Source organism: Nilaparvata lugens, chromosome 10 (assembly GCF_014356525.2).
Source record: "Nilaparvata lugens isolate BPH chromosome 10, ASM1435652v1, whole genome shotgun sequence".
In the NCBI taxonomy this organism is placed as follows: Eukaryota; Metazoa; Arthropoda; class Insecta; order Hemiptera; family Delphacidae; genus Nilaparvata; species Nilaparvata lugens.
The window spans coordinates 42,044,197-42,069,759 of NC_052513.1; the positions used below are offsets into that span (position 1 = coordinate 42,044,197).

The 25,563-nt window shown below is 32.7% G+C and overlaps 1 protein-coding gene across 1 annotated transcript; it reads right to left on the bottom strand.

Moving 5' to 3' along the window:
* Nucleotides 1-1,326: 1,326 nt before the first annotated feature.
* Nucleotides 1,327-21,931, bottom strand: LOC111057054 (venom carboxylesterase-6). Its single transcript, XM_039436030.1, has 9 exons — nucleotides 21,322-21,931; nucleotides 18,524-18,673; nucleotides 16,384-16,537; nucleotides 14,266-14,451; nucleotides 10,774-10,971; nucleotides 7,855-8,048; nucleotides 6,464-6,617; nucleotides 3,550-3,676; nucleotides 1,327-1,691 (listed from the first exon to the last, which is right to left on the bottom strand). The coding sequence occupies exons 1-9, from the start codon at nucleotides 21,535-21,537 to the stop codon at nucleotides 1,490-1,492; spliced, it is 1,581 nt and encodes a 526-aa protein (XP_039291964.1). The 5' UTR covers nucleotides 21,538-21,931; the 3' UTR covers nucleotides 1,327-1,489.
* Nucleotides 21,932-25,563: the final 3,632 nt, after the last annotated feature.

Genomic DNA, 25,563 nt, shown 5'->3' on the forward strand with positions numbered 1-25,563 from the left:
TATTTTGATCAATGAAAAAAATATTGAGAGACCTGCCTGGCTGGCTCAGGTCTGGTGTCAGAGTTTTCAGGTCGCAACTGATCAATTTCAGGGTCTCTGACATGACCTAACGATATCAATAAAAATCTATGAACATATTTCTTCTTATTTGAAAATCATATGTGAACATATTATGTTATGTGTTATGAACACATACATACACTTTATATGTGAACATAATTATTTCTTCTTCCTTTTATGTGAACATCTCCACATACGTGTAAACTATACACTCTACTCAAATCAAGAACCCTCAGCATTGATACCACAAAATATTATAAATAAAAATATAAATCTCAGTAGCCTTTAAAATTATTTCTTCAAGGCTTGAAAATGGCATTAATGTCTGAAATATGTTGTGACAAAATAATTTAGAAGGGTACGGTACTGAAATTTATATTCTTATTTTTATTAAAAGTGGCCCTAACAGAATGAAGAGGTACTGGGAAGAAAGGAGGAGAATTGAAGCGAATAAACGAAGAAAGAGGACTAACCAGAGACTACAGTGATCCTATGTGGTCATAAAATTGAGAAAAAGAAAAGAAAAAGTGGCCCTAAATAAAAAAAAACAAAATAGTAGTAAGGTATGAATTTATTAATGAGGTAAATAATCCTGATATATTGAGCGAGCAATTTCTGTATATCTGTTTATATTTTTATACTTGGTTATCTGGTTATTTAGGTTCAACGGATCTCGAAAACGGCTCGAACGATTTCCACGAAATTTGGAACATAGTAGGTTTATGATATAAAAATTCGATTGCACTAGGTCTCATCCTTGAGAAAACTCGCTGAACGACATTAAAAGGATGATTCATCCTTGGCTGAAACAGCTGAGACTTTTGTCGTATGTGGATGATAAAAATGTGCGTCTGCGGAAAATCAAAATATCTCATCCCCGAAATTCATAAGCTGACGTATAGCAAGCTGTAAATTATAAACACGATCACTACAAAGAATTGTGTTCTAATGAATATAGAAATAACGAGCGAAGCTCGGTGCCCCGATATTAAAAATATAAATCTCAGTACCTTTTTAAATTATTTTATCAATACTTGAAAATGGAATTAATGCCCGAAAAATGTTGTGACAAAATAATTTGAAAGGGTAGGTACTCAGATTTATATTTTTATTTATATTTAAAGTAGCCCTAAAGAAAAAGACACAAAATAGTAGAATGGTATGAATTCATCAATGAGATAAATAATCCTGAATTGAAGAAAAATAAGATGAGGCAATAGTAGTGGACTAGAACACATGAAGTAGGCGGAATAAAAAGATCTCATGAACGTTTCTTACACAAACTTTATTACTAGCATAATGTTAATGTTTCTCATACGTGTAGGATTGCAAGAAGAATAGAAAGAATGATTCAAACAAACAAAATTCAAACAACAAACAATTCATCAAAACATACATTGAATATTTCACACATTACTTAAACAATCATCTACAGCTCATCTTTATTGTATCTGGGCTGCAGAGTTGTGTAGGATTTCTCATTGAAGGGCAGAGTCTCCCAGAATTTTCTTCGGCCAATATCCTCGCTAGTTGTCATGTACATTTTGTCAGGCGCATCGATCTGCAAATAGTTTATTTCAGCCTTGTTTGGTACCACTGCCTCCCAAGTGATTCCTGGCGACTCAGGATTTCTGAGAAAAAACACACAACATGAAAAATATTAACTGCAAAATATAAGCATGGTTTTTTCATTCATTCGTACAATACAAATTACGATACAAAACTGTAGAATTATACAAATTACACAAATCAAAATTACGATTTACGATACAAATAAAAATGATGTTATATATAACATTGGTAGATAAAATAATAAGGTAGCCCTTGTGTTATTTTTCTTCCAATTTTATAGGTGATGACACACAGTCCAAAATAGGGTTAGAATTTCACGTGTATAATTTCTATACAATTTTAGTCCAAGAAACATAAAAACTATAAATTTTAAATTTAGATGGCTCAAGTTAACAAATTAATTTGAAATATTCCACTCAATCACCACTTGTAACGATATAATATTGAGTTATTTACGATAATTTTAAACCAGGCAAGAAACACAGACTAATGTAAACAATTCAATAAACAATATAAATATAAATTAACTTATCCTCACAGAGTTGTGTTGTCAGTGATGTTGTGGTACTTTTCCATAATGAAAACACAAATTGAGATTGTCAACCACAATTATATATTATAATAAAATCGGTTGACAATTATTTCAATTTTGTGTTATTATTAAATTCACTTATTCTACTTCAGTTAAGACTAGCTATAAGGATCTAGCTATTTTGAAAGTTACTTAGTTCAACTTATTAATGATCTTCAGGACTTTTTTGGATTTTATTGACAAAGCAGGTAACCCGTGCTCCGCAAGGGTAATTAGAAACTTGACAAACTGGAAACTTGACGTACTGGAATCTTGAAGAATTTGTAATAGGCCTTAAACCATCCGCAGTAAATGAAGAAAATTTAAAAAGTATACAAAATTTAAGTGAGATTCTGTTTGGCTTGAGAATGTGCATCACCAGCACGAAACGCGTCGTCACACCAAAGAATGTGAGTGTTTTTTCACTTTAGTTATAGAAGAATACAATAGTAGCAAAATTTAAAGTTGATCAGTCCAGTACTTCAGACATGATGATGCGTCATTCGTCAATTTCCTATCCCGTACGTGTGTATAAGCCAATTCTTTCCTTTATTATATTGAAATTTTGAAATTGAAATTGAAATTTATTCATAACACTGACAATTTACAAACAAAAGTAAATGAACTTAACAAATCAGTACAATAATTTTGAAAAAATAAAAAACTAAAATACATAATAAAATATTATCTTCTAATTCTATTTATATAAATGAAAATAATTAAAAACTAACAAAAACATTATGTAGCGTCAGAGTCATGATTAAGGTAATTCATAAGCTATTAGCTGAGTTGAAGTTACCTACTCTGAAAATTAAACTATTTGACCTTTGCAAGAGACAGAAGCCTCGAAAAAAATTTTTTGAACAGAAAATCTTTGTCTATTCACAGAAAATGAATTGAAAGGAGTGAACATTACAGAAGTTATTATAGAAACCAAAAGGTATAATACAATCCTAGGAAAATAATTAAGAAGAATTTGAGGACATATACACTTTTATATTATTATAGATTTCAGGTTTCTTTATCAATTTAATTGACGATGTAGGACAATATACAATAATTTGAATAATATATCAAACAATAATTCTAAACTCCAATATTTCTTGTAATTTGAGACAAAGGGGATTCTTATTCGTATTTCCTTGCAATTTCCAACTCAACCTGTTATTTATATTCCCTTTATAATATTATTATAGATTTCAGGTTTCTTTTTCAATTTTATTGGCAATGTAGGACAATATACAAAAATTTGAACAATATATCAAACAATAATTCTAATCTTCAACATTTCTTGTAACTTGAAGCAAAAATATTATTTTCTTATTTCCTCGCAATGTCCAACTCACCCTGTTTTGGCGAAACTTGTCCAAAAGTCCAGCATGCGCTGAGTCATGGCTTTGTCAGATTCTGTCTCCTCAACTTTGCCATAGAACGTTTCCAGTACATACATCGTGTCATCGCCATGGCTTACACCTGAAGCATAATACAATATAGAAATATTTAATGAATAACACAAATTTATGTATTAGCCTAAATATTATTAAAAAGAATATAAAAACATGAAGTACCTATAATTAAAACCTTTTAAACTTCAAAACATTTCAAACTGTTTAAAATGTTTTGAAGTTTTAAAATGTTTTAAATAAAAGTGTACTTTATGTTTTTATATTGTTGTTTTTTCAAGCTGTTTGAATTGTTTTTGAATGAAAGGGTACTGAATGTTTTTATATTCTTTTTAATAAAGTAGCCTATATAGCCTATTCAGATGCTTTTGTTTCGCAGACGATATAGCTATAATAGCAGAGAATAAAATAAGTTTAGAAAGAGCTCTAACCACCTTGCATGAGATTCTACGAAATGAATATGATATGGAGATAAATAGGATAAAGACAGAAGTAATGGTCTGCTCAAAAGTCCCAGATATTGTGTCCATTAAATTAGATAATCACGCCCTGAAGCAGGTTAAAATGTTCAAATATCTTGGAAGCATTATATCAGAGGATGGAAAAGATAGACTAGATATAAAGCGCCGAATCAGAGAAGCTAAGGGTATGTTCATCAGTAAAAGGCAGCTTCTTTCCTCAAATAGTCTATCGTTGGAAATAAGAAAGAGACTAATAAAGAGTTGCATTTGGAGTATAGCTCTCTATGGGTCTGAAACGTGGACTATTGGTAAGGCTGAGGAAAAGACTCTAAATGCTTTTGAAGTGTGGTGTTGGAGGCGTATGCTCAAAATAAAATGGACTGACAGAGTTACGAATGAGGAGGTATTCCAGAGGGCGGTGGAAAAGAGATCTCTTCTGAATTTTCTCAAGGTCAGACGACATTCTTGGATTGGACACATAATAAGACACGACGCATTCACGTCAAGTATTCTGGAAGGTACAGTTGATGGACAAAGGGGTCGTGGGAGACCCCGGCTACAGTACTTAAGACAAATGACGAAGGATCTGGGTGCTATGAGCTATGAACAATGGAAGAGAGTAGCAATGGACAGATTTAGATGGAAGGCTGCCAACCAATCAAACGATTGAGCTGTAAGAAGAGGAAGATATAGCCTATATAGCCTATATCGCCTATATAGCCTATATAGCCTATATATAATAGCCAAGTGAAGTGATTTTAGCCTGAATATGTGAAACACAAAAAGGTACCGTAGTAAAATATCACGCATTTCATTTGGAGAAAAACACAGCATGTTTCACTTCCTGTGTAAGACTAACTTAGTTATACTTCAATAATTATTTGAAAGTTGTTGACAAATAATGAATTCAAGGATCATAATGAGTGATCCAATGAAACACTCAATTTTAAGAGGTTTTTCTATATAAATTTTAATTTTTCATAAGAAGAACCTATTTTCATCTCATAATAAATATGTGAGTCTTTGAGTGCAATATTAATATTTCTCAAATATTGCTCAATGTCTTGTCAATAGCCTACATGTTTAGAAAAAACAAATATAGTTGAGGATATTATTATATATTTATAGTAGACCTTTATTAATTTGACTTTCTTCTTCTGTCTTATCAGTTCGACAAATATATTATCAGCCATTTTTTTTTTAATTCGTGGTCAGATACTATAACCAAAGTCTTCCAGAAATTTATAGTGTTGATGGATTTATTTATGTTGAAAAATTAACATGAGCTCCATTCTGTATAATTCAGCTCAATATCAGCAAATCACATAATAAATATTACTGAAAAGGAAGTTTATAAAAATTCCTGGAAAGCGTTCAACACTCCCTCCAGATCTAACAAATAGAACTACCACATTTATTTATAGCTTAGTCCAATTGTATTGTATATTTCAAAAATTATGTGAATCTGTGAGTGCAATATCCCTCAACTGGCTGTCTTATCAATACATAGTTACAAAAAATATTTACAAATAGTTGAAAATTATCAGTATCTATCCATAAGTGAGCTAGGCCTATTTTATAATACTAATCGTCCGCACAAAAAAACAAACAAAACCATCCTACTATAGATACTCTAGAACATGGTACACCATAGTAAAGTCAGTCAATTTCCACACAGGAAACACTAAACATGTAGAGGACACATTATTGGAAATTTATGAACTATTGTATGTAATTGTAAACTATCTAATGTTTTTTGTGATAATTGATGTAGTAGTTTTAGTTTTTTTGGGGGGAAATAAAAATTTATTTATAAAGATTTAACTTTTCCTGCAACAAAAATAAGCCATTTCTTTCAATTGATGAACAGATTTCCACCAAAGTCTCTCAGAGATCCAAAGAATGTGGTTACAAAAACAAATAATTGAAAATTATCATAATCTAATTTTGTTGAAGTTCTGACACTGTGTTACTAGTAAATATTAGAAAAAACACTTACTCTTATTGGAGTCTCTACCTCAAGACTCCAACAAAAGTAAGGGTTTTTCTAGTAAATATTAGAAAAAACACTTACCGTACTCTTCTTGGAGTCTTTACCTCAAGACTCCAACAAGAGTAAGTGTTTTTTCTAATATTTATTAGTAACACAGTGTCAGAACTTCAACAAAGTTATTATATAGTGTTTCGTCATGTAAAGCAACTTCAATATCATAATCTATTCATAGTATATTTCATTTAACTTATTCCTGCAACAAAAATAATAATTGATGTTGCTTTCCATGACGAAACACTAAATTCGACTTGAAGTTTAGACTGTAACACAGTGTCTAATCTGCAACAAAGTTTAAAAATAATAGAAACAGCCATTTTTTTCTAATTCGTGATAATATTCTCACCAAAGTCTTCGAGAGATCCACCAGACATCATTTCGGAGTAGCTATGTTTGCCGCGATAAGCAAATCTGTAGAAATAGACGGGCGATTTTGTAACAGCGGCTTGCAATCTTGCAGCTCTCTCCACATCAACAACATACAGACGATCTCCAAACATCTGAATCAAAAAATACAAAAATCAAACTTATTCTCAAACGAACTTTTCCTATAGTACAGTCTACGTTATAATAGTAATATTTGATTAATAGGTTCAAGAGACCATTTTTCTCCTGGTGCGAGAACGACGAGATTAGCCTTTCGGCTAATTTCCGGGTGTAATAGTATATTTCGCACCTAGGGCCGAAAATGAGACTTTTCCGGCTCGAAATCGGTTTTCAAGTCCGAGGCCGTAGGCCGAGGATTAGAAAAGATTGAGAGCCGGAAAAACATTTTTGCCCATGGTGAGAACGTTTTTTTTCGCCACACAGAAAAATAAACAATATAAATATGAGAATAATTGTTTATTAGGCACTTTCGAAAGCAAAACAGGAAGGTCATAGCTCTAGCAAATCTGAGGTAATCTGAATATTAGGAAATTGTCCAAGTATTTTTATTTTTTATTCTGATTTGTCTAAATAACCTAAAAGATTATGTTCAATTATGTAAGAGGTTGAGTTTATACTTTTTATTCTTCCAAATGACAATAAGATGATATTATTATAAATGTTTTGATTCTTGAATAATAAACACAAATAATGAAGTTTTTTGATCAGTAGCTGTTTTAGCACACTTGAAATTTGGCCAATCTGAATGTCAACGTCAACAATGCTTGTTGTCATTGACCTCGGAAGTTTAGGTTAGAAGTTGTATCCTACTCTGAAAATCGAATTTGAATAGTTTATAATATATATCTTATCTGTATTTTATTCATCCAAATAAAATGATAGTACCTTATTGCAGAATACTTATTCAATTGTAGGAGCATAAACTGATTCCGTTTCATAAACCATTTTGTAAACACGTTCACATCAAATCAGAATCAGCTGACTTCAAGGTTATTTTACAGCCCTAGGGCCGTAAAACTTTTACCGGCCTGGTCAGAAAACAATCATTTTCGGCCTCCATATGACGCACGAAAACCAGCTCATTACATCCAAGTGGGGCGAAAAATATTGTAAAATTGATTTGCATTTCTTATCGAGGTATAGATTTGAACTTCTCACATGAGTCAACTGCCTCAGCGTCGCTGATTCTTTGCCTTGCCTCTGCCTTCTATAGAGGATTCCTGATACCGATATCTGAAGCTCATTTTTGATTGTTTACAGAGAACTAAAATATATAAGAAATCTTGCTCAGTAAATTTCATCTCTTATATTGAAGTATTTGCTAGGTTGGAATTTCTCTCTCTCTCTCACATGTGTCAACTGCCTGTTGGTTTGCCTGGAGATAGGCTGATCTCCCAAGTACTCTTTCTTGATTTTGATGGCTGCATCTTTCTGCAGATTCAGCGGAATCGTGAAGTTGAAATCGAGAACATGAGGGGCTAACTCAAGCCAACGTTCGTCCAGCTCTTTCAGGATATCGGCGTCTGCTACAAAATCTGTGGGAAATCAAACGAAATTAGCTTATTTATCCCATCTGATTCATGGAATAAAATAATGCAAGAAACAGGACACGAGTCCAAATTTTTTTTTTGTCCAATTTTGATAATACAAAATACACTCACTTGAATCATTAAAACTACACTCGTTTGGACACATTATAATAAAGGAAATAAAATTGGTTAATACACGTACGGGATAGGAAATTCTCATCATCTCATACTTGATTGATTGACTTGAAATTTTGCATAATAGGCTATAGATTCTTCAACTTATTGAAAAACGATCCATCAAAAATGAAAAATTTATAGTAGGCTATGTATACAGTGTGCGTATTTCGAGTTAAATAGAGGCTTAATCTTGTAGATCAATCCTGACGTTCTATGAACGCGAACACTTCCCTACTTCTAGCCAGAGTTGATACATATCATGCCAATGAACTGGAAAGCACACTGAAAACTATACTGAAAATAGGCTGAAACATACACTTCTTGTTATTTTATTCAGGATTCATGGTACAGGAATTAATGCAAGTTATTGAGAAAATCATTTCATTGTAGAATGTTAAAATGTTGATTAAAACGTGTGAATATTGTCTGAGAGAAATCAGGTGATTTCACCCTTAGGATCACCACCACTTGATGCATGCTGTTTGTGAATTTCCTCATTTGAAGGTGTTCATTCCAGATATTAACAGTTTTGAACATTTTATCATGGATCTTACCTTTTCGAATTTATACTCATTCGAAAGCTTATGAAATGAAGAAGTTTTTGAAATATTGAAACCACTATAATTACCCGGAGAAAAATCGAGAAAAAACTGTTTGAAATTTGAATTTGAAGAATATATTTGTTGAAGTTGAAGCCCTAATACAAAACTACAAAATTTGTAACAACAAATAAAATTACATCAATATTGTTCCAAATGTGTTTTTCTCCCCAACAATACCCTTGAAGTTGAAATTCGACCAGTAGTTTTCGAGTTATTGAGTATTTAATGACCGGAAGTAGGCATATTATGAAAATATAGAAAAATCTATATATCTCGAAAACCAAGGTCGATAGGAAAAAAGAGTAATGTGGAGTGATCCGTGGTCTAGTGGATAGAGTGCTTGCGTAGCAGCATAGAGATCCCGGGTTCGAACCCCTCTCATTACCAAAAGTTTTTTAACCAGATCACTCCCGTGTTATCGGATGGGCACGTTAATCTGTCGGTCCCGGCTGAAGTATGACAGTCGTAAGGCCCATTGACGGCTTAAATTATATATTCAGGCGGTGGAACATTCCCGAAAGGGAACTCCCCACCAACAAAAGCCATACGAATTTATTTATTTTATTACTCTTCATATCGAGGATTTTATGTTATGCAGATAAGAGTAATATTCTTCAAAGCTCAATGCTGGTAGCCTACATAGCTCCACGGATTTATTCATTCATAAAAGACAATAACAAATTATCGAAAGTAACATTTATTCTATTGCAACACTAGGCTACTAGTTTTAACTCTTCGAGAGCACGTTATAATGGCAGTGTTTGATTAGCAATTGTATTGCTATCCTTGTCTATCATTCAACAAAACGGATAGCGCTATCTCTTTCTCGCTTTGCCCTGTTACCAGATCGTCTTTTAACAATGCAGAATTAATAATTTTCATCTTAATTCTAAATTCATTATGAAATTTTTGAAAAATATAGGTTATTAGTTGATAAAATATAATCGATTATTTTAATTGAGAATGAACAGTTAATATGATACATCAATAAACCTGTATCAGCTACCGTCTATAGAAGGCATTGCCAAGACAGAGGTTCGGCAACGTTGTTCTCCTATCTTTCTCAACTGCCATTATAACGTGGACCTCACTATGGTGACATGGCTGCAAACGATTCAATATCAATTGAGATGAATGAAATGTATTTATTCATTCATAATACACAATACAAAATTATCAAAAGTAGGTTCCCTTTATTTTATTGCAACTTTGATTTGTAGTTTCAACTCTTCAAGAGCACTAGTGTAGTAGCCTACCGTTGCAATAAAATAAACATACTTTTGATAATTTCTTATTGTGTTTCAATAACCAGTAGCTCTAGAAAAAGAAAATTATTCATTAATCTATCAATATTACTGCAGAAAATGCATTTATGAGCTCCTCATATCAGCAAAAATGTGAATAATAAATATGGACTTATATTGAAAATAATGATTTTGTCAAAAACAATTAATTATATTTTTAGAATGTTATATTAACCATGAAGAAAGTTAATTTTAAATGAGGATAATTGGGGCTTATATTATAATATACTTTCTTCTCATCAAATAAATAAGTAAACAAATGAATGAGAGAATATAAGACTTGTAATGGAAATTTAAGAATATTATAGAAGACAATGAATTTAGAGCTTTTCATTCTTGCAGTTTGTTGTTCTCATGTTTATCTGACAAGGTCCATGCATTTTCAGAAGATCTATGACCAACCAAATACTTATTTCAGTTATTTATCTTTGCTTTATACCATAAAGAGAGGTTGGATAAGTCTGACAAGTTATCTGACAAGGTTCATACATTTTAAAAATATCTATGACCAACCAAATATTCATTCCAGTTATTTATCTTTGTTTTATACCATGAAGAGAGGCTCGATGAGTCTGACATGTTATCGGACAAGGCCCATGTATTTTTAAAATATCTCTGAACATTCAAATATAAATTTCAGTTGTTTATCTCTGTTTTATACCATGAAGAGAGGTTGGATAAGTCTGACAATCCTCCTAGCAGGTCTGGATCTCAAGCAGTCGATCAGCTCCTGAGATGACTGGGTGGGACAACCCAACTCAGCTCCAATCCGGTTGGCTTTTTCTCTGGAGTTCTCCACCTGGGGAAATGGACACAGAGTCGCTCCACTCATCGAGATACCGCGGTGAAACAGACCTGGCGACAAACCCAAAACAATGAAATTTTCTTTATTGATTCAATGATACACAATATATTATAATAAGATTAACAATATTATTTATCTTATTGCCAATGAATTACAACCAGAGGAGTTTATTGACAAAACAAACACATGATTATTACAATATGAATACAAAAGTTGCTAATAATAAACTTGGTCTTATAATTATGATACCCCACTATAATAATATGTGTTGGGGTTTGAGTAATATGCGAGTAAATTGCGATATACGCTGTGGCTACAGTTACGGTAACCGTAACTCCATTCGCGTTCCGGTAAACATTTGCGCAGGCGCGGCTACCGCTATTTACATGTGCATTGTGGTGTTGATGGTTTTTGGTGACATGGTTATGATAACCTATCGTTTCAATGAAGTTAGTTAGAAATAAGTTAGTTAATAATGAAGTTAGTTAGTTACTTAGAAATCATAACCATGTGACCAAAAACCACAAGCACCACAATGCACATGTAAATAGCGGTAGCCGCGCATGCTCAAATGTTTACCGGAACTCGATACGAGCTACGGTTACCGTAACTGTAGCCACAGCGTACAATATACATGTTATCAAAATTTATAATGTATCCAGTGTTTTATGTAATCTATATATATAAAAGCGAAATGGCACTCACTCACTCACTCACTCACTCACTCGCATAACTAAAAAACTACCGGACCAAAAACGTTCAAATTTGGTAGGTATGTTCAGTTAGCCCTTTAGAGGCGCACTAAGAAATCTTTTGGCAATATTTTAACTCTAAGGGTTGTTTTTAAGGGTTTAAAGTTCGTCTTTTAGCATGTATATTCTTCTTCTCCCAATCTCTTAATTATAATTGAAATTTTTCATATCATATGTTACTATAGAACTATAATCTAGATAGAGTACCTCTTCGAAACAGTTGTTAACTGGCAACTAAATTAATAATTTTGTCAGGTTGGCATTGAGTTGAGTTGACTTTGTTAGGTTGGCACCAAGTTGAAGATTTAAATGCATTTATCGCGGAAAAATTGATTAAGCACTGCTACTTCAATCCTAGGAATATTATATTACTAGCAGTCAGGCTCGCTTCGCTCGCCATATCCGTTCAGCCAGCCGTTTAGTCTGGACCCCCGACTGGATTGTCCTAATATATGATAAAAATGCCCAAATGAAAAATGCAGGCGAGCGAAGCGAGCCTGCTGATCTCATTCTTGGATGATCCAGTCGGGGGTCCAGGGGGCGGAGCCCCCTGGCTAGACGGATATGGCGAGCGAAGCGAGCCTGACGGCTAGTAGCCTATAATCATCACATCATTTTTAGTAACATATGTTACTAAATTATAATATGATAATTTACAATCAGGCACCACCTTTTCCCACAAGGTTTCATTATTATACTGTAACTAAGTGAGGCCCACGTTGCATGGGCAGTGGAGAAATATAGGAGAACAGTGCTACCGACTCACTGTCTTCTATAGACAACGTAGTCGTTTCCCTGTCTTGCCACTGCCTTCTATAGAGGATGGCTGATATCGGTAAATCTGATGTAATATTAACTGTTCATTCTTGTTTAAAATAATAAACAGTATTTTATTCACCAATAAAATTAATTTTTCAATGATGAAATAATAAATTTTCATAATCTATATAACATGCTTAGCCACACCAATGTTAATCAAATACTGCAACTATAATGTGGACCTCAATACAGAGTGTAATCAGTCACTTGTAGTTGATCAATATTTAATAACCTTCCAGAAGTCGCGCCCTACTCAATCACACGAGCAGTCGCGTTTTGTAATTTTTACAACATCCTATTTTTACTTTCCTTGCCCTATTACCATAGGTAAGGAAAGTATTGCTTTCCAAAAAAATTAAGTTACCCCAATTTCAAGTTTTCTATACGTTTCAAGATCCCCTGATGCAAATAACATGATTTTTATGTGTTATGTACTCTGTTTACTGTCAAAGCATATTAATTAATTGTATAGTTTATATTTCCATCTCATTGAATTATTTTTCGCCTATGAACATTTGCATGATTATCTTTTCGTAGCCCAATATGGTACACCAAGCAAAGCCAACAATTCTGTGTTATTGGTTCGTTGGCTGTCTCTTTCCCATATGCACTACTTATGCACTCTTACGCCTATGAACATTTGGATGATTACCATTTCATAGGCCAATAAGGTACATCAAACAAAGCCATCAATCCTGTGTTATTGGTTTGTTTACAGTCCCGTTTACAGTCTTTTCCTATCTTATGCACTGTGGCGACTAAATGGCACCTAAAGACTGAACCATTGCTCGGTTGATACTGCAACTCAGTGGAGTGATGGGGGGAAAGTTTTGGAATGCATAGGTGACTCATCCACTGACACCACCCCACTCAATAGTTTTGTGCAGCAACAAAACTGACACTGTTGTACTTTTTACAACTGCGCGACTGCCGGAAGGTTAAGGAAATGAGAAATCATATTTTCCATTTTAAAAGCGTTTAAACGTTCAATGGCCGGTTACACAAGAGTCTCTTAAACTTTAACCGTGATTAATTCCAAGATAACCAATAACCAATCGGAGAAGCCTCTTCCTAAAATAATCATCTCTGATTGGTCCTCATGGATTTAATCATAATTATTTTTCAATTTCTTCATTCAGTGGCTCAACTTTGATCTTTTCTCGGATCATTCTCAACTCATTTCAGAGTAGATCAAATCTTGTGCATTCCTTTATAAATTGATAAATAAATTATTTTCGGATTGTCACCTGCCAATTTCTTTGAGAATCAATGTTACTACACATTGAATAAGATATTCCTGAATTATTAACAAATAGAATATTTTTGGATTATCACCTGACGATTTATTCGAGAAGTAGCCTAATCATGCTGCACCCTATATTATTATTTATAAGTTAATAGAAGAATCATTATTAGAGTTTTAACTGGCGATTTCATGAAGAAGTAATGATACTACCCAATAAATAAATTATTCATGAACTAATAAATAAATTCGAGTTATTCGAGGGATTTATTCGAGAGCCTTATCATGCTGCACCCTATATTATTTATAAGTTCATAGATGATCCATTATTAGAGTTTTAACTGCCGATTTCATGAAGAAGTAATGATACTACCCAATAAATAAATTATTCATGAACTAATATATAAATTCTTTTAAAAGGTGATGGTTTCTTGAACCATTCCGAGCTGCTTTGTATTAACACACTTTTTTATGTATTTGAGCACGACATGCAGTCAATAATTATTATAAATTCTTTTTGGTTCTCATACCTGCCGATTTCTTGGAAAAGTAATGATACTGTACACTCCCACCTCCAGCCGACATTCCCGAAATGGTGACACTTGCCGGGTTACCCCCAAAAGACTTGATGTTCCGTTGCACCCAGGCCAGAGCGAACTGTTGGTCCTTCAGACCATTGTTGCCAGGTACCACTTGGTCCTCGGTACTCAGAAAACCTGAAATATCAATGCGTTTCACTATTAAAAACATGAATTTCGTGATAATTAATCAGTTTTTGTTATTGGAAAACCTGTATCAATCACTGTCATAACACCTGCATTCTTCCCTCAACAAAATTATATAACTTATACTGGAAAACACTTATTAAAATGGGCTGTGTTTAAATTAATGAAACAAAATAAATCTCATAGCACCCTTTATTCTTTAAAAACTTTGAAATTTATTTAAAAGTTTTTAAAGAATAAAGGGTGCTATAACTTTGAAATTTATTTAAAAGTTTTTAAAGAATAAAGGGTGCTATAAGATTTATTTTGTTTCATTAACTTATACTGGACATTCAAATGTTGTTATTCGATTCTGATAGAACATGATATCATGGACCTACATTTATATCATTTTGCGAAATCTCAATGTGAAACCTGGATTAAACGATTTATTATCATAAATATGATGATACCGTATTTATTCTGAACCCGTGTTATCGGATGGGCACGTTAAACTGGCCGTCCCGGCTGAAGTATGACAGTTGTAAGGCCCATTAACGGCTAAAATTATATATTCAAGCGGTAGGACCTTCCCGCCAGGGACTCCCCACTAACAAAAGCCATACGAATTTACTTTTTTTATGCTGAAAACTATAGGTGTTTTTTAAAATGAAAAGAGCATTGTTATCAGGTGTACCAGGAAATCGATCCATATGAGATAAACGCTGGAGCGCTCTACCAAGTTTTAAGTTGTTGAGCACAGAATCACGCCCTGAGAAATCAAATTAAATCAAATTTATTGCCAAATTCATATAAATAATTCACAAATACATGAAAAACAAAATTGTGATTGTATGAGAGATTGTGAATTATACATTTAAATGGTGACAATAATGAGATATTGTTGATAAACTGAAATTCATCAACATTGTTGGAAATCAAATTTATTGCCAAATTAATATAAATAATTCATAAATACATGGAAAATAAAATGTTGATTGTATGAGAGATTGTGAATTATACATTTAAATGGTGACAATAGTAAGATATTGTTAATAAACTGAAATTCATCAAATTTATTGCCAAATTCTTCTTCTTCTTCTTCTTTCCAGGATTAGGCTTACACACCTGTTCCGGTTTCAAAGGATATAACTATTTATTTCAGCATCTTTTCAGAGGTCTGCCAATATCCCTTCTACCGCCTTCTATTGCCAAATTCATATAAATAATTTACAAAAACATGGAAAACAAAATTGTGATTGTATGAGAGATAGTGAATTATACATTTAAATGGTGACAATAGTAAGATATAGTTGATAAACTGAAATTCATCAACATTGTTGGAAATGTCTTAAAATTTTACTCATTTTTGACAAATTTAACTCAGTACTCATTGGAGAGATATAGTTCTCCGAATGATTCCATTTTATTAGGAATTTAATATTCTAAAATAAAGGAGAGAGCAATTTTTTTGTTTGATGGGTGAATTCGGTGGAAATAGTTGATAACTGGGAAATGAGCTATTGAAACATGAATCAATAGTGCTCAGCAGAATTTTTGAAATTGATTTATCTTTTAACTTGTTCAAATCAGAAGGATTGATCAGCCTGGATCATAAAGAAAGTGTTGTTACTCAATTTTTGAGTTCAATTCAAATTCCATGTTCCCGAAAAACATTGAAAAATGTCACCAGTAAAAAATTCCTAAAAACCTATTGCAAAATCTTTGAAAACGACGTAGTTAGGGCATGGGGCGCCCTATTTGGAAACTGGTTCCAAATATATTATTATAGAAGGCACTTCAAGTAAAATAAGAATATTTTTTATTCAGTACGGTACAGCAGAAGATGAGTTGGTTTAAACACAAAACTGCAGGTTCCTGTAAACAAATCTAATTAATAATTTATTTTTTTTAATCGAGAATGAATTATCAAGATCAATTTACCTAAGGGCCCAAGTCGATAGTTGAATGTAACGAAAACAAAGTCTTGATCCAGAAGGAATTTCGGTCCGTACAAATTCCCTGATCCCGAAGTGTAGCCACCTCCGTGTATGTACACTATCACATCCAACAATTTATTCCCAACCACTTGAGGGAGCTGTAACAACAAAACATTCAAAATTGATTTATTTATTAATTTATTAATTGGTTGGAGCAAATAAACACAAGCACAGCATTATTTTATTCAAATAGCACAAGCATAAATTATTATTCTATGTAAAATAAATGTTTTCTGTTGACTGCGCAATTTCTTCTCATTTTATTCAAGTCTCTCTTGAGATTCGTCATATTTTTCAGTTAATAAAACGGTACCTATGGAGCAACATATATATTTTTGGTCAAAAAGATTCAAGTATTAAAATATTCCTTTCTCAAAAATCATATGTATGAATCAATTTTCAGCGAAAAAAACAGGTCGAAACGATCGTCACTATCAATGTAAGTGCATTTTCACTCCATAATTTTTTTTAAAATTCAAGTTGAAAAAAAATGAAAGTAGGCCTATACCTATAATAGTGTGCTCTTCTCTTCGAGCTACACAATACATCTACTAATTATCTATTTGCTATTCACGAGTAATTTGCTTCTATTCTTTCCACAAAAAAGATATTTACATTCAAGTCAGCACCTATCATACATTATAGTGCAATTATTATTGTATTATTGTCAAAAATGTTCATTCTGACATAGCTGTTTCTTTTCAATTCACGCTGTAATTACAGCTCTTAACAACATTATAGCTGCAAAAATGCATGAAACCCACATATAGGCCTACTGCATATAATGCATATTGTTCACCTATGTAACCCACTGTATAATGCATAGCCTCTAAAATGTCAGAGTCCCTGGATGAAATTAATCAGTTGCGACCTGAAAACTGACACCAGACCTCAGCCAGGTCACACGATATTATTATTATCATTATTACCTCTAAAATAATCCATATTATTTCTGTTTATTATTCCTATTAGTTTATTATGATCATGTAGACCCGGTTACTAAGACACTTATTAAAATTGACTCAATGGGCAATTAAGCCTATATAGAATCAATGGTCCATTAGATTCAAGTGTCCTACAAACTAGGCCTGGATCTATCAAATTTGATAAATACACTGGTAAGTTGAAATGGTTATTATTGAGAATTATTCAAGGAATAAATTATTGAAACCGATACAATAACTATATAAATTGTTGATTTAACTGCTATTTATAAATTGCTGCTGTTTGTTACTATTTTTTGTCAATTTTGTTGTAAATTATTTTACAAAAATATTATGTTGACTATTATTATTATTATTTTTAAATATTTTGACTGTTTTTAATTTTATTGTATTTTGACGTTTGTTACAACACTTTGTGTTTCATGACAATAGAGGATTATTGATTAGGCCTTGGGACAGATTCTGAGCTAGATTACCAATAATACAAAAATAATTGTATCATTGTAATGAAGGTTGTTTTACAATGTGTTACATTTTACATTTAGAGTGTGAACATTGAAAAATACTGCAACTTCATTACTAGGTGTTCAACTACCTATCTACAGTGAGCGTATTGTTGATAAGGATCTGAGACAGGTTTCTGAGCTAAATAAACAATATAAATATGTGAGCTATTATCCTATTGAGAAGATCATTTTATAATCAGATATACTTTACCTTTAGAGTGTAGACTAAACATTTAAAAATACAGTTACTATATTAACTGTTCAACTACCTTTATCTACAGTAACTGTATCGTTGATAAGGTTTTGTGACAGGTTTCTCAACTAAATGAACAATACAAATATGTAAATTATTATCCTACTGAGAAGATCATTTTAGAATGAGATACTTTACCTTTAGAATGTAGGCTAAACATCTAAAAATACATTTACTATCTACTATCTACATACTATCTACTATCTACATTTACTACTATAACTGTTCCACTACCTATCTACAGTAACTGTATCGTTGATGAGGTTTTGTAACAGGTTTATCTGAGCTAAATGAGCAATACAAAAACTGTTTTATTAAACCTACTGAAGATCGCTTCACTTCAGTAGATGGAAATACTTTGAAGATGGTGATATACTTTACCTTGGGTGTGTAAACATTGATGAAGAGGCAGTCCTCATCTCCCACAATGGACAGTGGTGACAGATAAACCATATGGTCGTATTGCAGACATACATCTCCTTGTTTTCTGCCATCCCAGATTCCTCTCCATGGTTTCGGTGGTTGAGGTTCCTGTGAAAAAATTCATAGACATCGGTGAATCATTATAAAGTACGTGTGTTGATGCCTTTTCAATAGAGAGGAAAATCGATGTGATTTATGGATTTTAATGGATTAATGAATTTTTAATAGAAAATAATATTTTTGTATTTTGATTCCTTTTTAATAGAGGAGAAGCTATCACAGAGAGAATGGGAGAGTCATTGCAATTTTATTAATTACATCAGTTTCAAGCCTACCTGTATACACTATCTCATTTTTACTTTCCTTGCCCTATTACCATAGGTAAGGAAAGTATTGCTTTCCAAAAAAAATTAAGGTACCCTAATTTCATGTTTTCTATACGTTTCAAGGTCCCCTGAGTCCAAAAAAATGATTTTTACTTTCCTTGCCCTATTACCATAGGTAAGGAAAGTATTGCTTTCCAAAAAAAATAAGGTACCCTAATTTCATGTTTTCTATACGTTTCAAGGTCCCCTGAGTCCAAAAAAATGATTTTTGGGTGTTGGTCTGTGTGTGTGTATGTGTGTGTGTGTGTGTGTATGTCTGTGAACACGATAACTCCATTCCTAATTAACCGATTGAGTTGAAATTTCAAACTTAAGGTCCTTATACCATGAGGATTCGATAATAAGAAATTCAATAAAATCCAATTCAAGATGGCGGAAAAAATGGCGGATAATTACTAAAAAACCATGTTTTTCACGTTTTTCTCGAAAACGGCTCTAACGATTTTCTTCAAATTTATACCATAGATAGCTATTTACAAGCCCTATCAACTGACATGAGTCTCATTTCTGGGAAAATTTCAGAAGCTCTGTAATATTCTTGAGAAAAATGGCGGATAATGACTAAAAATCCATGTTTTTCACGGTTTTCTCGAAAACGGCTTTAACGATTTCCTTCAAATTTATACCATGGATAGCTATTTATAAGCCCTATCAACTGACATAAGTCTCATTTCTGGGAAAATTGTAGGAGCTCCGTAATATTCTTGAGGAAAATGGCGGATGATGACTAAAAAACCATGTTTTTCACGGTTTTCTCGAAAACGGCTTTAACGATTTTCTTCAAATTTAAACCATGGATAGCTATTCATTAGCCCTATCAAATGACATAAGTTTTTTTCTTGGGAAAATTGCAGGAGCTCCGTAATATTCTCGAGAAAAATGGCGGATAATTACTAAAAAACCATGTTTTTCACGATTTTCTCAAAAATAACTTGACCGATTTTTTTCAAATTCATACTCTGTATAGTTAGTTATTTATCAGCTCTATCAACTGGCATGAGTCTCCTTTCTGGGAAACCAATGGGGGGTTCATCCCATCCTTGGGAAATGGACTTAGTAACCTCCTCCTCGTGCATGAGGTAGGTAGGTAGCGCAGTTCATAAAAATAACACATAGTCGAGATATTTCATCTGTAGAACAGCTGTTTTGACGACTTTAAAAAAAGAACGACTAAAAAAATCATCGAATTTCACAATTATTCACTCAAAGGAAAAGTACTTTGAAAACAATTATATATACACATATACAGAAGTCTGATCGTAGTTTCAAATATGGGCAAGGAAAGTTGTGTGAGTGTACCCAATACCTACTATTACTTCGAAGTAATAGTAGGTATTGGTGTACCACACCAGATTTTTTGTGATAGTACTGTACCTCAAAGATAATTGATGTTTTTTTACAATCATATCATCAATACCGGTATATTGTATAATAATACAATATACCAGCGGTACTCATCTAGGCTACAATAAATCTGCATTTGAATCGACACATAGTTTATTAAAAATATTACCGGTACATTTCTGAATTATATTCAATCATTCAGAAATCAGATTACAAAACTTCTATAAAAGTACTACAGGCTAAAAAGGCCAAAGTTCTTCAAATTGAAATTTTTTTGACATTATTCTAATATGCCTGATATATTTTCCATTCTGAATCCAATGTGCTGACATTAATTTGACAACTCCAACTCCAAAGTTAAAACGATGGGAAATTCTTGAGCTCAACGCAAGTGAAACGCTTTGAGCAATTCAAGTGGAATAGCTCCATTGAAAAAAAAATTGAAGGCTATACAGAGGATTGAATTGAAGTATAAAATCATGATACTTGGGATACAATCGATCGCTCAAATCTACACTGCTACATATGAGAAAAATCGTATAATCAAAAATAGCATGAGTACGGTAGGCTACATAGTTTCTTGTACAAGAAATAAATAGGTACTTAATATGAGTGAATTATATTTGACTGAGTTCAACTAATGTCAAGAATGAGTGCGAGTTGTGTTAGTGTCAATAATAAGTAATTTTGTGGATTTTCCAAAAGTTACTGTTAATGATTGAAAAGCACACTGTTTTTTGTCAATCATTTTATGATTATGTGTTTTTATCATATTGATGGATATTTGAATGAATAGAAATAATAATTACTGAATCCATTGTTCCAAACAACAAATAAAACAATATTTCTCAATTATTATGGAGAAGTTCCACAACATTAATCATGATGTATTTTTAAATGTTGTGGTATTATTTCACTCCTACTGTCTTACTCCACCATTTTATTTTATTCCTTTTGTTTGGTTTTCTTTAAAAAAATTATGATATATTCAAACTAAAATTATTTTTGATAGAATTTTCCACTCACCCTGAATCTGTACTTCCCAACAGGTGGTCTAGCATAGGGGATTCCTTCGAAGGAATATATCGTGCGTCCCTTGGCCGTTTTCAGATGACTGCTTCCTTTGACCGTACCACTCTCCACAGAAATCAGGGGATTTTCTTCAGCATTTGCCCCAAAGTTCACAAAAAACAGAACACCTAACACCGCCGTTAAAACGGCGAAATTAATTCGAACAGCCATAGAAGCTGTTCTTCGATAATATTCAGATATAAGTTAGCAAATTGTAAGTCAGAAATAAGTTACTCCTTGTACATCAAGGAAAGAACAAAGTTCCTTTTTCCTGTGCTCCTAGATGGTAAATCCAAGTCAGAAGTCAAGAATAGAAGTTATTACAGGACTCAAAAACACTTCTAGTTAGTAAATCTAAATCAGAAGTCAAGAATAGAAGTTATTACAGGACTCAAAAACACTTCTAGTTAGTAAATCTAAGTCAGAAGTCAAGAATAGAAGTTATGAGAGTCAGAAACACTTATATAGTCAGTAAAATCTAAGTCAGAAATACTCATAGATGTTTAGTTACCGATGAACGATCAGTAACTGAATACCGCATTTCTTTTAACCAACATTTTTTAGTAGGTAGTCTATACCCCCACCAATCAGACTTCATAGCAGGTCATATCAGCGTTCATTTTATCATCATTTCTAGACAAAACTTGTCCGTTTGTGTGAGTTATAACGTGTATTATTATCTTGACACCATGGCTTGCTTTTTTATCAAGTTGCGGTTCCATTTTTTCAAGATTAGACTACATGTACGGTTTGAAAAATGACAAAATCGTTTCAACAAAGTAGTTGAGGTGGTGGAGGCTACAGGAAAATGTTAGAGCGAAAGAAATGATACTACTGGCCTTGAAACGAGTTTACAAATTAGAGGCACTGTTCAGTGATAGCAGAATAAGTTTTAAACTTAGACTCGATGTGTGCTATTTTTTATCTTGTTTGAAGATAAATCTTGTACAAAGACTTTGTAATACTTTGTTTTCTTGTTCAACTCAAAAGAACCTACCTACTATCTATAGTAGAAGGAAAGGAATCGTACATTAGTAGGAGCTCTGAAAACGAAAATAAAAAATCTTCCTTGTTGGAAGAAGTTAAGAAAGTTGAAGTTTTTTTATTCTGGGAAACAAAAATTTCTGTTCAATATTCCAGTAAATTACCAGTACATTCTAGAAGAAATATATAATTTAGTATTTAATTATAGTCTCACTATAAATAAACGGTACCGTGATAATTTTTCTCACAGTAGCCCACTAAATAATGAACTCGTATTTCAAAGGCTATATATAAGAAAAGTTTATGTAAAACTTGAATGGAATAGAAAATCAAGATTAACACCATATATGGAACTCGAAATTTGTTCTGATTTTATAATATATCGTCGTGTTGATGAATTTGTATTTATGAAGGAATAAAGTTCAATTTGACTTCATCGTTTTCTGAGTTTTAGGTACGTACTTTCCGTGGAGAAGATCCAAATTAATCGACTTATTTCAGCAAATAAATTTTCAGCAGTTTTACCAAATAATATAGTTTTTCACTGATGTATTTTTTAAATCAATTTTATTCATCTAAGGTAAGTCGTTACAAATCCATTTCTCGTAGACATTTGTTGATTATCATCAATTATCTTGAGGAAAGCCCCTATTGTCAATATACAAGAAGTTTTTTAGCTGGAGATAAATAATCTAGGAGAAAAAACGTAATTTTCCTCTTCTGCTCACCGTATAATAATAATAATCTATTTGTCTATATTTAAAAACCCACTCACCTTCAAAATAACAGGCCTAAGCTTTCCTGTTACTTTTATTATAATTGATTATAATTTTTTTCACCATCCAATTAGTGATAATCTTCAGAACAATAATCAAGCCGTCTCTGGATAATATATCATTTTGTTATTAATAACTCTCGGTTTTTCACACAACTCCAATATAGCTGAATGCAAATTGACTATTCTGTTCAATCGTTCAGTAGAATACATTGAAGATCTTCTATATTAAATTCATTTACACGGTAGCTTTCTATTTTTATATTTTCTACAGCTTGCTATAGCTCTATATTTTTATTTCTTAAAAGCCTACGTCAAATATATCTCCAGACTCCAGCTCATATACAATGTGTATTTCATCACTCTGCCGTGAGTGATAACAATATGAAGCTTAATAGTTAACTACAATCTATTCAGTTATTATATACCTATGCATTTCGAGGTTTCAATGTGCAAATTTTGAAATTTTCAACGTTGTTCTTATTATTCTGGATGTTCTTTGAGATTACCCGACCTTCCCGCCATCGGTTCAGGTCATAAAATCATGAATTTCGTAAATTAGATTGATTGCCAGGTTCATCTCAACCTAAATTAACTTCCGCCTGATAATATTGAGACAAAATTATTCCTCATAGATAAATTTATTGTCAATGACACTGAAACAATAAGGTTCACTTGTCTAGGAAAGTAGCACATCAAAATATCAATGTGCTTATTATCAAATTAATAGAATGGATTTGGAAACACGTAGTCTATTCTAATTAGCTCGGCTTATTTATCTTCAATGGAGCGTTAATACCCGATAAAATATAATTTGAATCGAGTTCAAGCTGATTTCTGGAGTGTATTATTAATTTACTGACTGTCGGTTGCACAAAAGACGGTTAAATTTTAATCGTGATTAATTCCACGAGAACTGAAATTAAGTGTTCAATTAACAGTAATTAATTTCACTGATTGGTTGTCGTGAAATCAATCATGATTAAAACTCAACCGGCTTCTGTGCAACTGGACCTAAGTATATCAAAAACTCATGTTTAAACCTACACTACCCTACTGATACTCTACTAAATTTTAGACCCGGTTGCACAACAGCCGGTTAAATTTTAACCGTGATTAATTTCACGAGAACCAATCAGAGAAGGCTTACTCAGGCTTTCTCTGATTGGTTCTCATGGAATTAATCACGGTTAAAATTTAACCAGCTGTTGTGCAACCGGCACTTAATGCAACCTTATCTATGTAGATAAAGTATCTGAAATACTTGACTCATAATAATGAATAAATCGAATATCTAATGAAAGCTACATAAATAGAACTAAGGACTTCTGCCACTGCGAATATTGACCAAATAACGAAAAATTAGGAGGAAATTCATTGAATAAGACTCCTCAAAAACAACTGTGCCCAGATAGAAACAGAGGTCCTTAGTTCTACAATCTTAGAAGTCCTTAGAATTTAAAGAGTCCTTCAGAATTAAGGAGTCATTTGTATTTATATAGCTTTCATAAGATATTCAAATTAATTATCATTTTTATAATACCTCAGCAGTGTTGCTCATTATTATTATTAGTGTTGCTCAACTGCAGTTTCTAATAACTCTCCCATACTTGACTCAAGTCTAGTACCGTATTTAGTTGGGTATCTTTTATAATATAAGGCTGAAAGAAGGTCCACACAAGCGCTGACTGGAGGATGTAGAAGATGATCTTCGGAAAATAGGCGTTAGGGGATGGAGACGCAAGGCTGCCGACAGAGAGGAGTGGAGAGGCATTCTAGAGGAGGCCAAGGCCCTGGATGGGCTGTACCGCCATGGAGTAAAGTAGGTAGTGTTATTATGTAGATAAAATATCGAAGTTTTGGAGTATCTTAATAGGAAAAATTACCAACTGTTCATTTTAATTTTTAAAAACACTTATAAAGTGAAAATACACTTACTATTGGTATTGACGATCGTTTCAACCTGGTGTGGGTCATCATCAGACTGTGGAAAGTTACTCGAATTTTCTGTAACAGTGGATTGGAAATTACAGAGGATTGGAAATGATGGAAGCAAAACTAATTGTACTTATTTATTCATTTACATTCACTTGATAACATGTTTATCAGACATTTTTCACCACAGAAAAGGGGGATTGTAACTTAAATATTAACAACATTACAATACCGTCAATAATTTACTGTGTTACTGTAAATCAACAGTATGTTGTAACTCAACAAATTGTAAATCAACAATAGTAACAGTGTTACTGTAAATCAACAACAGCTTAATTCGGTCTGAAGAGAAAGGGACCATGTCAAAAATCAGAATTTTTCAGGGGAGAGAAAAAACTGAATACAGATAAAAGTATTGATAATTTCAAGATTGTTTTTGTCATTAGGGTGCAAACTCTTTTAAGACAACAATTTTAATCCAGTATAAGCACTTATATAAGATT

Bases quoted from the DNA above. Each gene is read 5' to 3' on its own strand.
- LOC111057054 (XM_039436030.1), bottom strand. From the start codon at position 21,537: ATGGCTGTTCGAATTAATTTCGCCGTTTTAACGGCGGTGTTAGGTGTT. The intron at 18,674-21,321 runs GTGAGTGGAAAA...ATTTTTTCACAG, and splicing joins TTGGGAAGTACAGATTCAGG to GAACCTCAACCACCGAAACC. The intron at 8,049-10,773 runs AAAACAGAGATA...ATTTCGTTTGAT, and splicing joins CCAACCTCTCTTCATGGTAT to TTCCCACAGATTTTGTAGCA.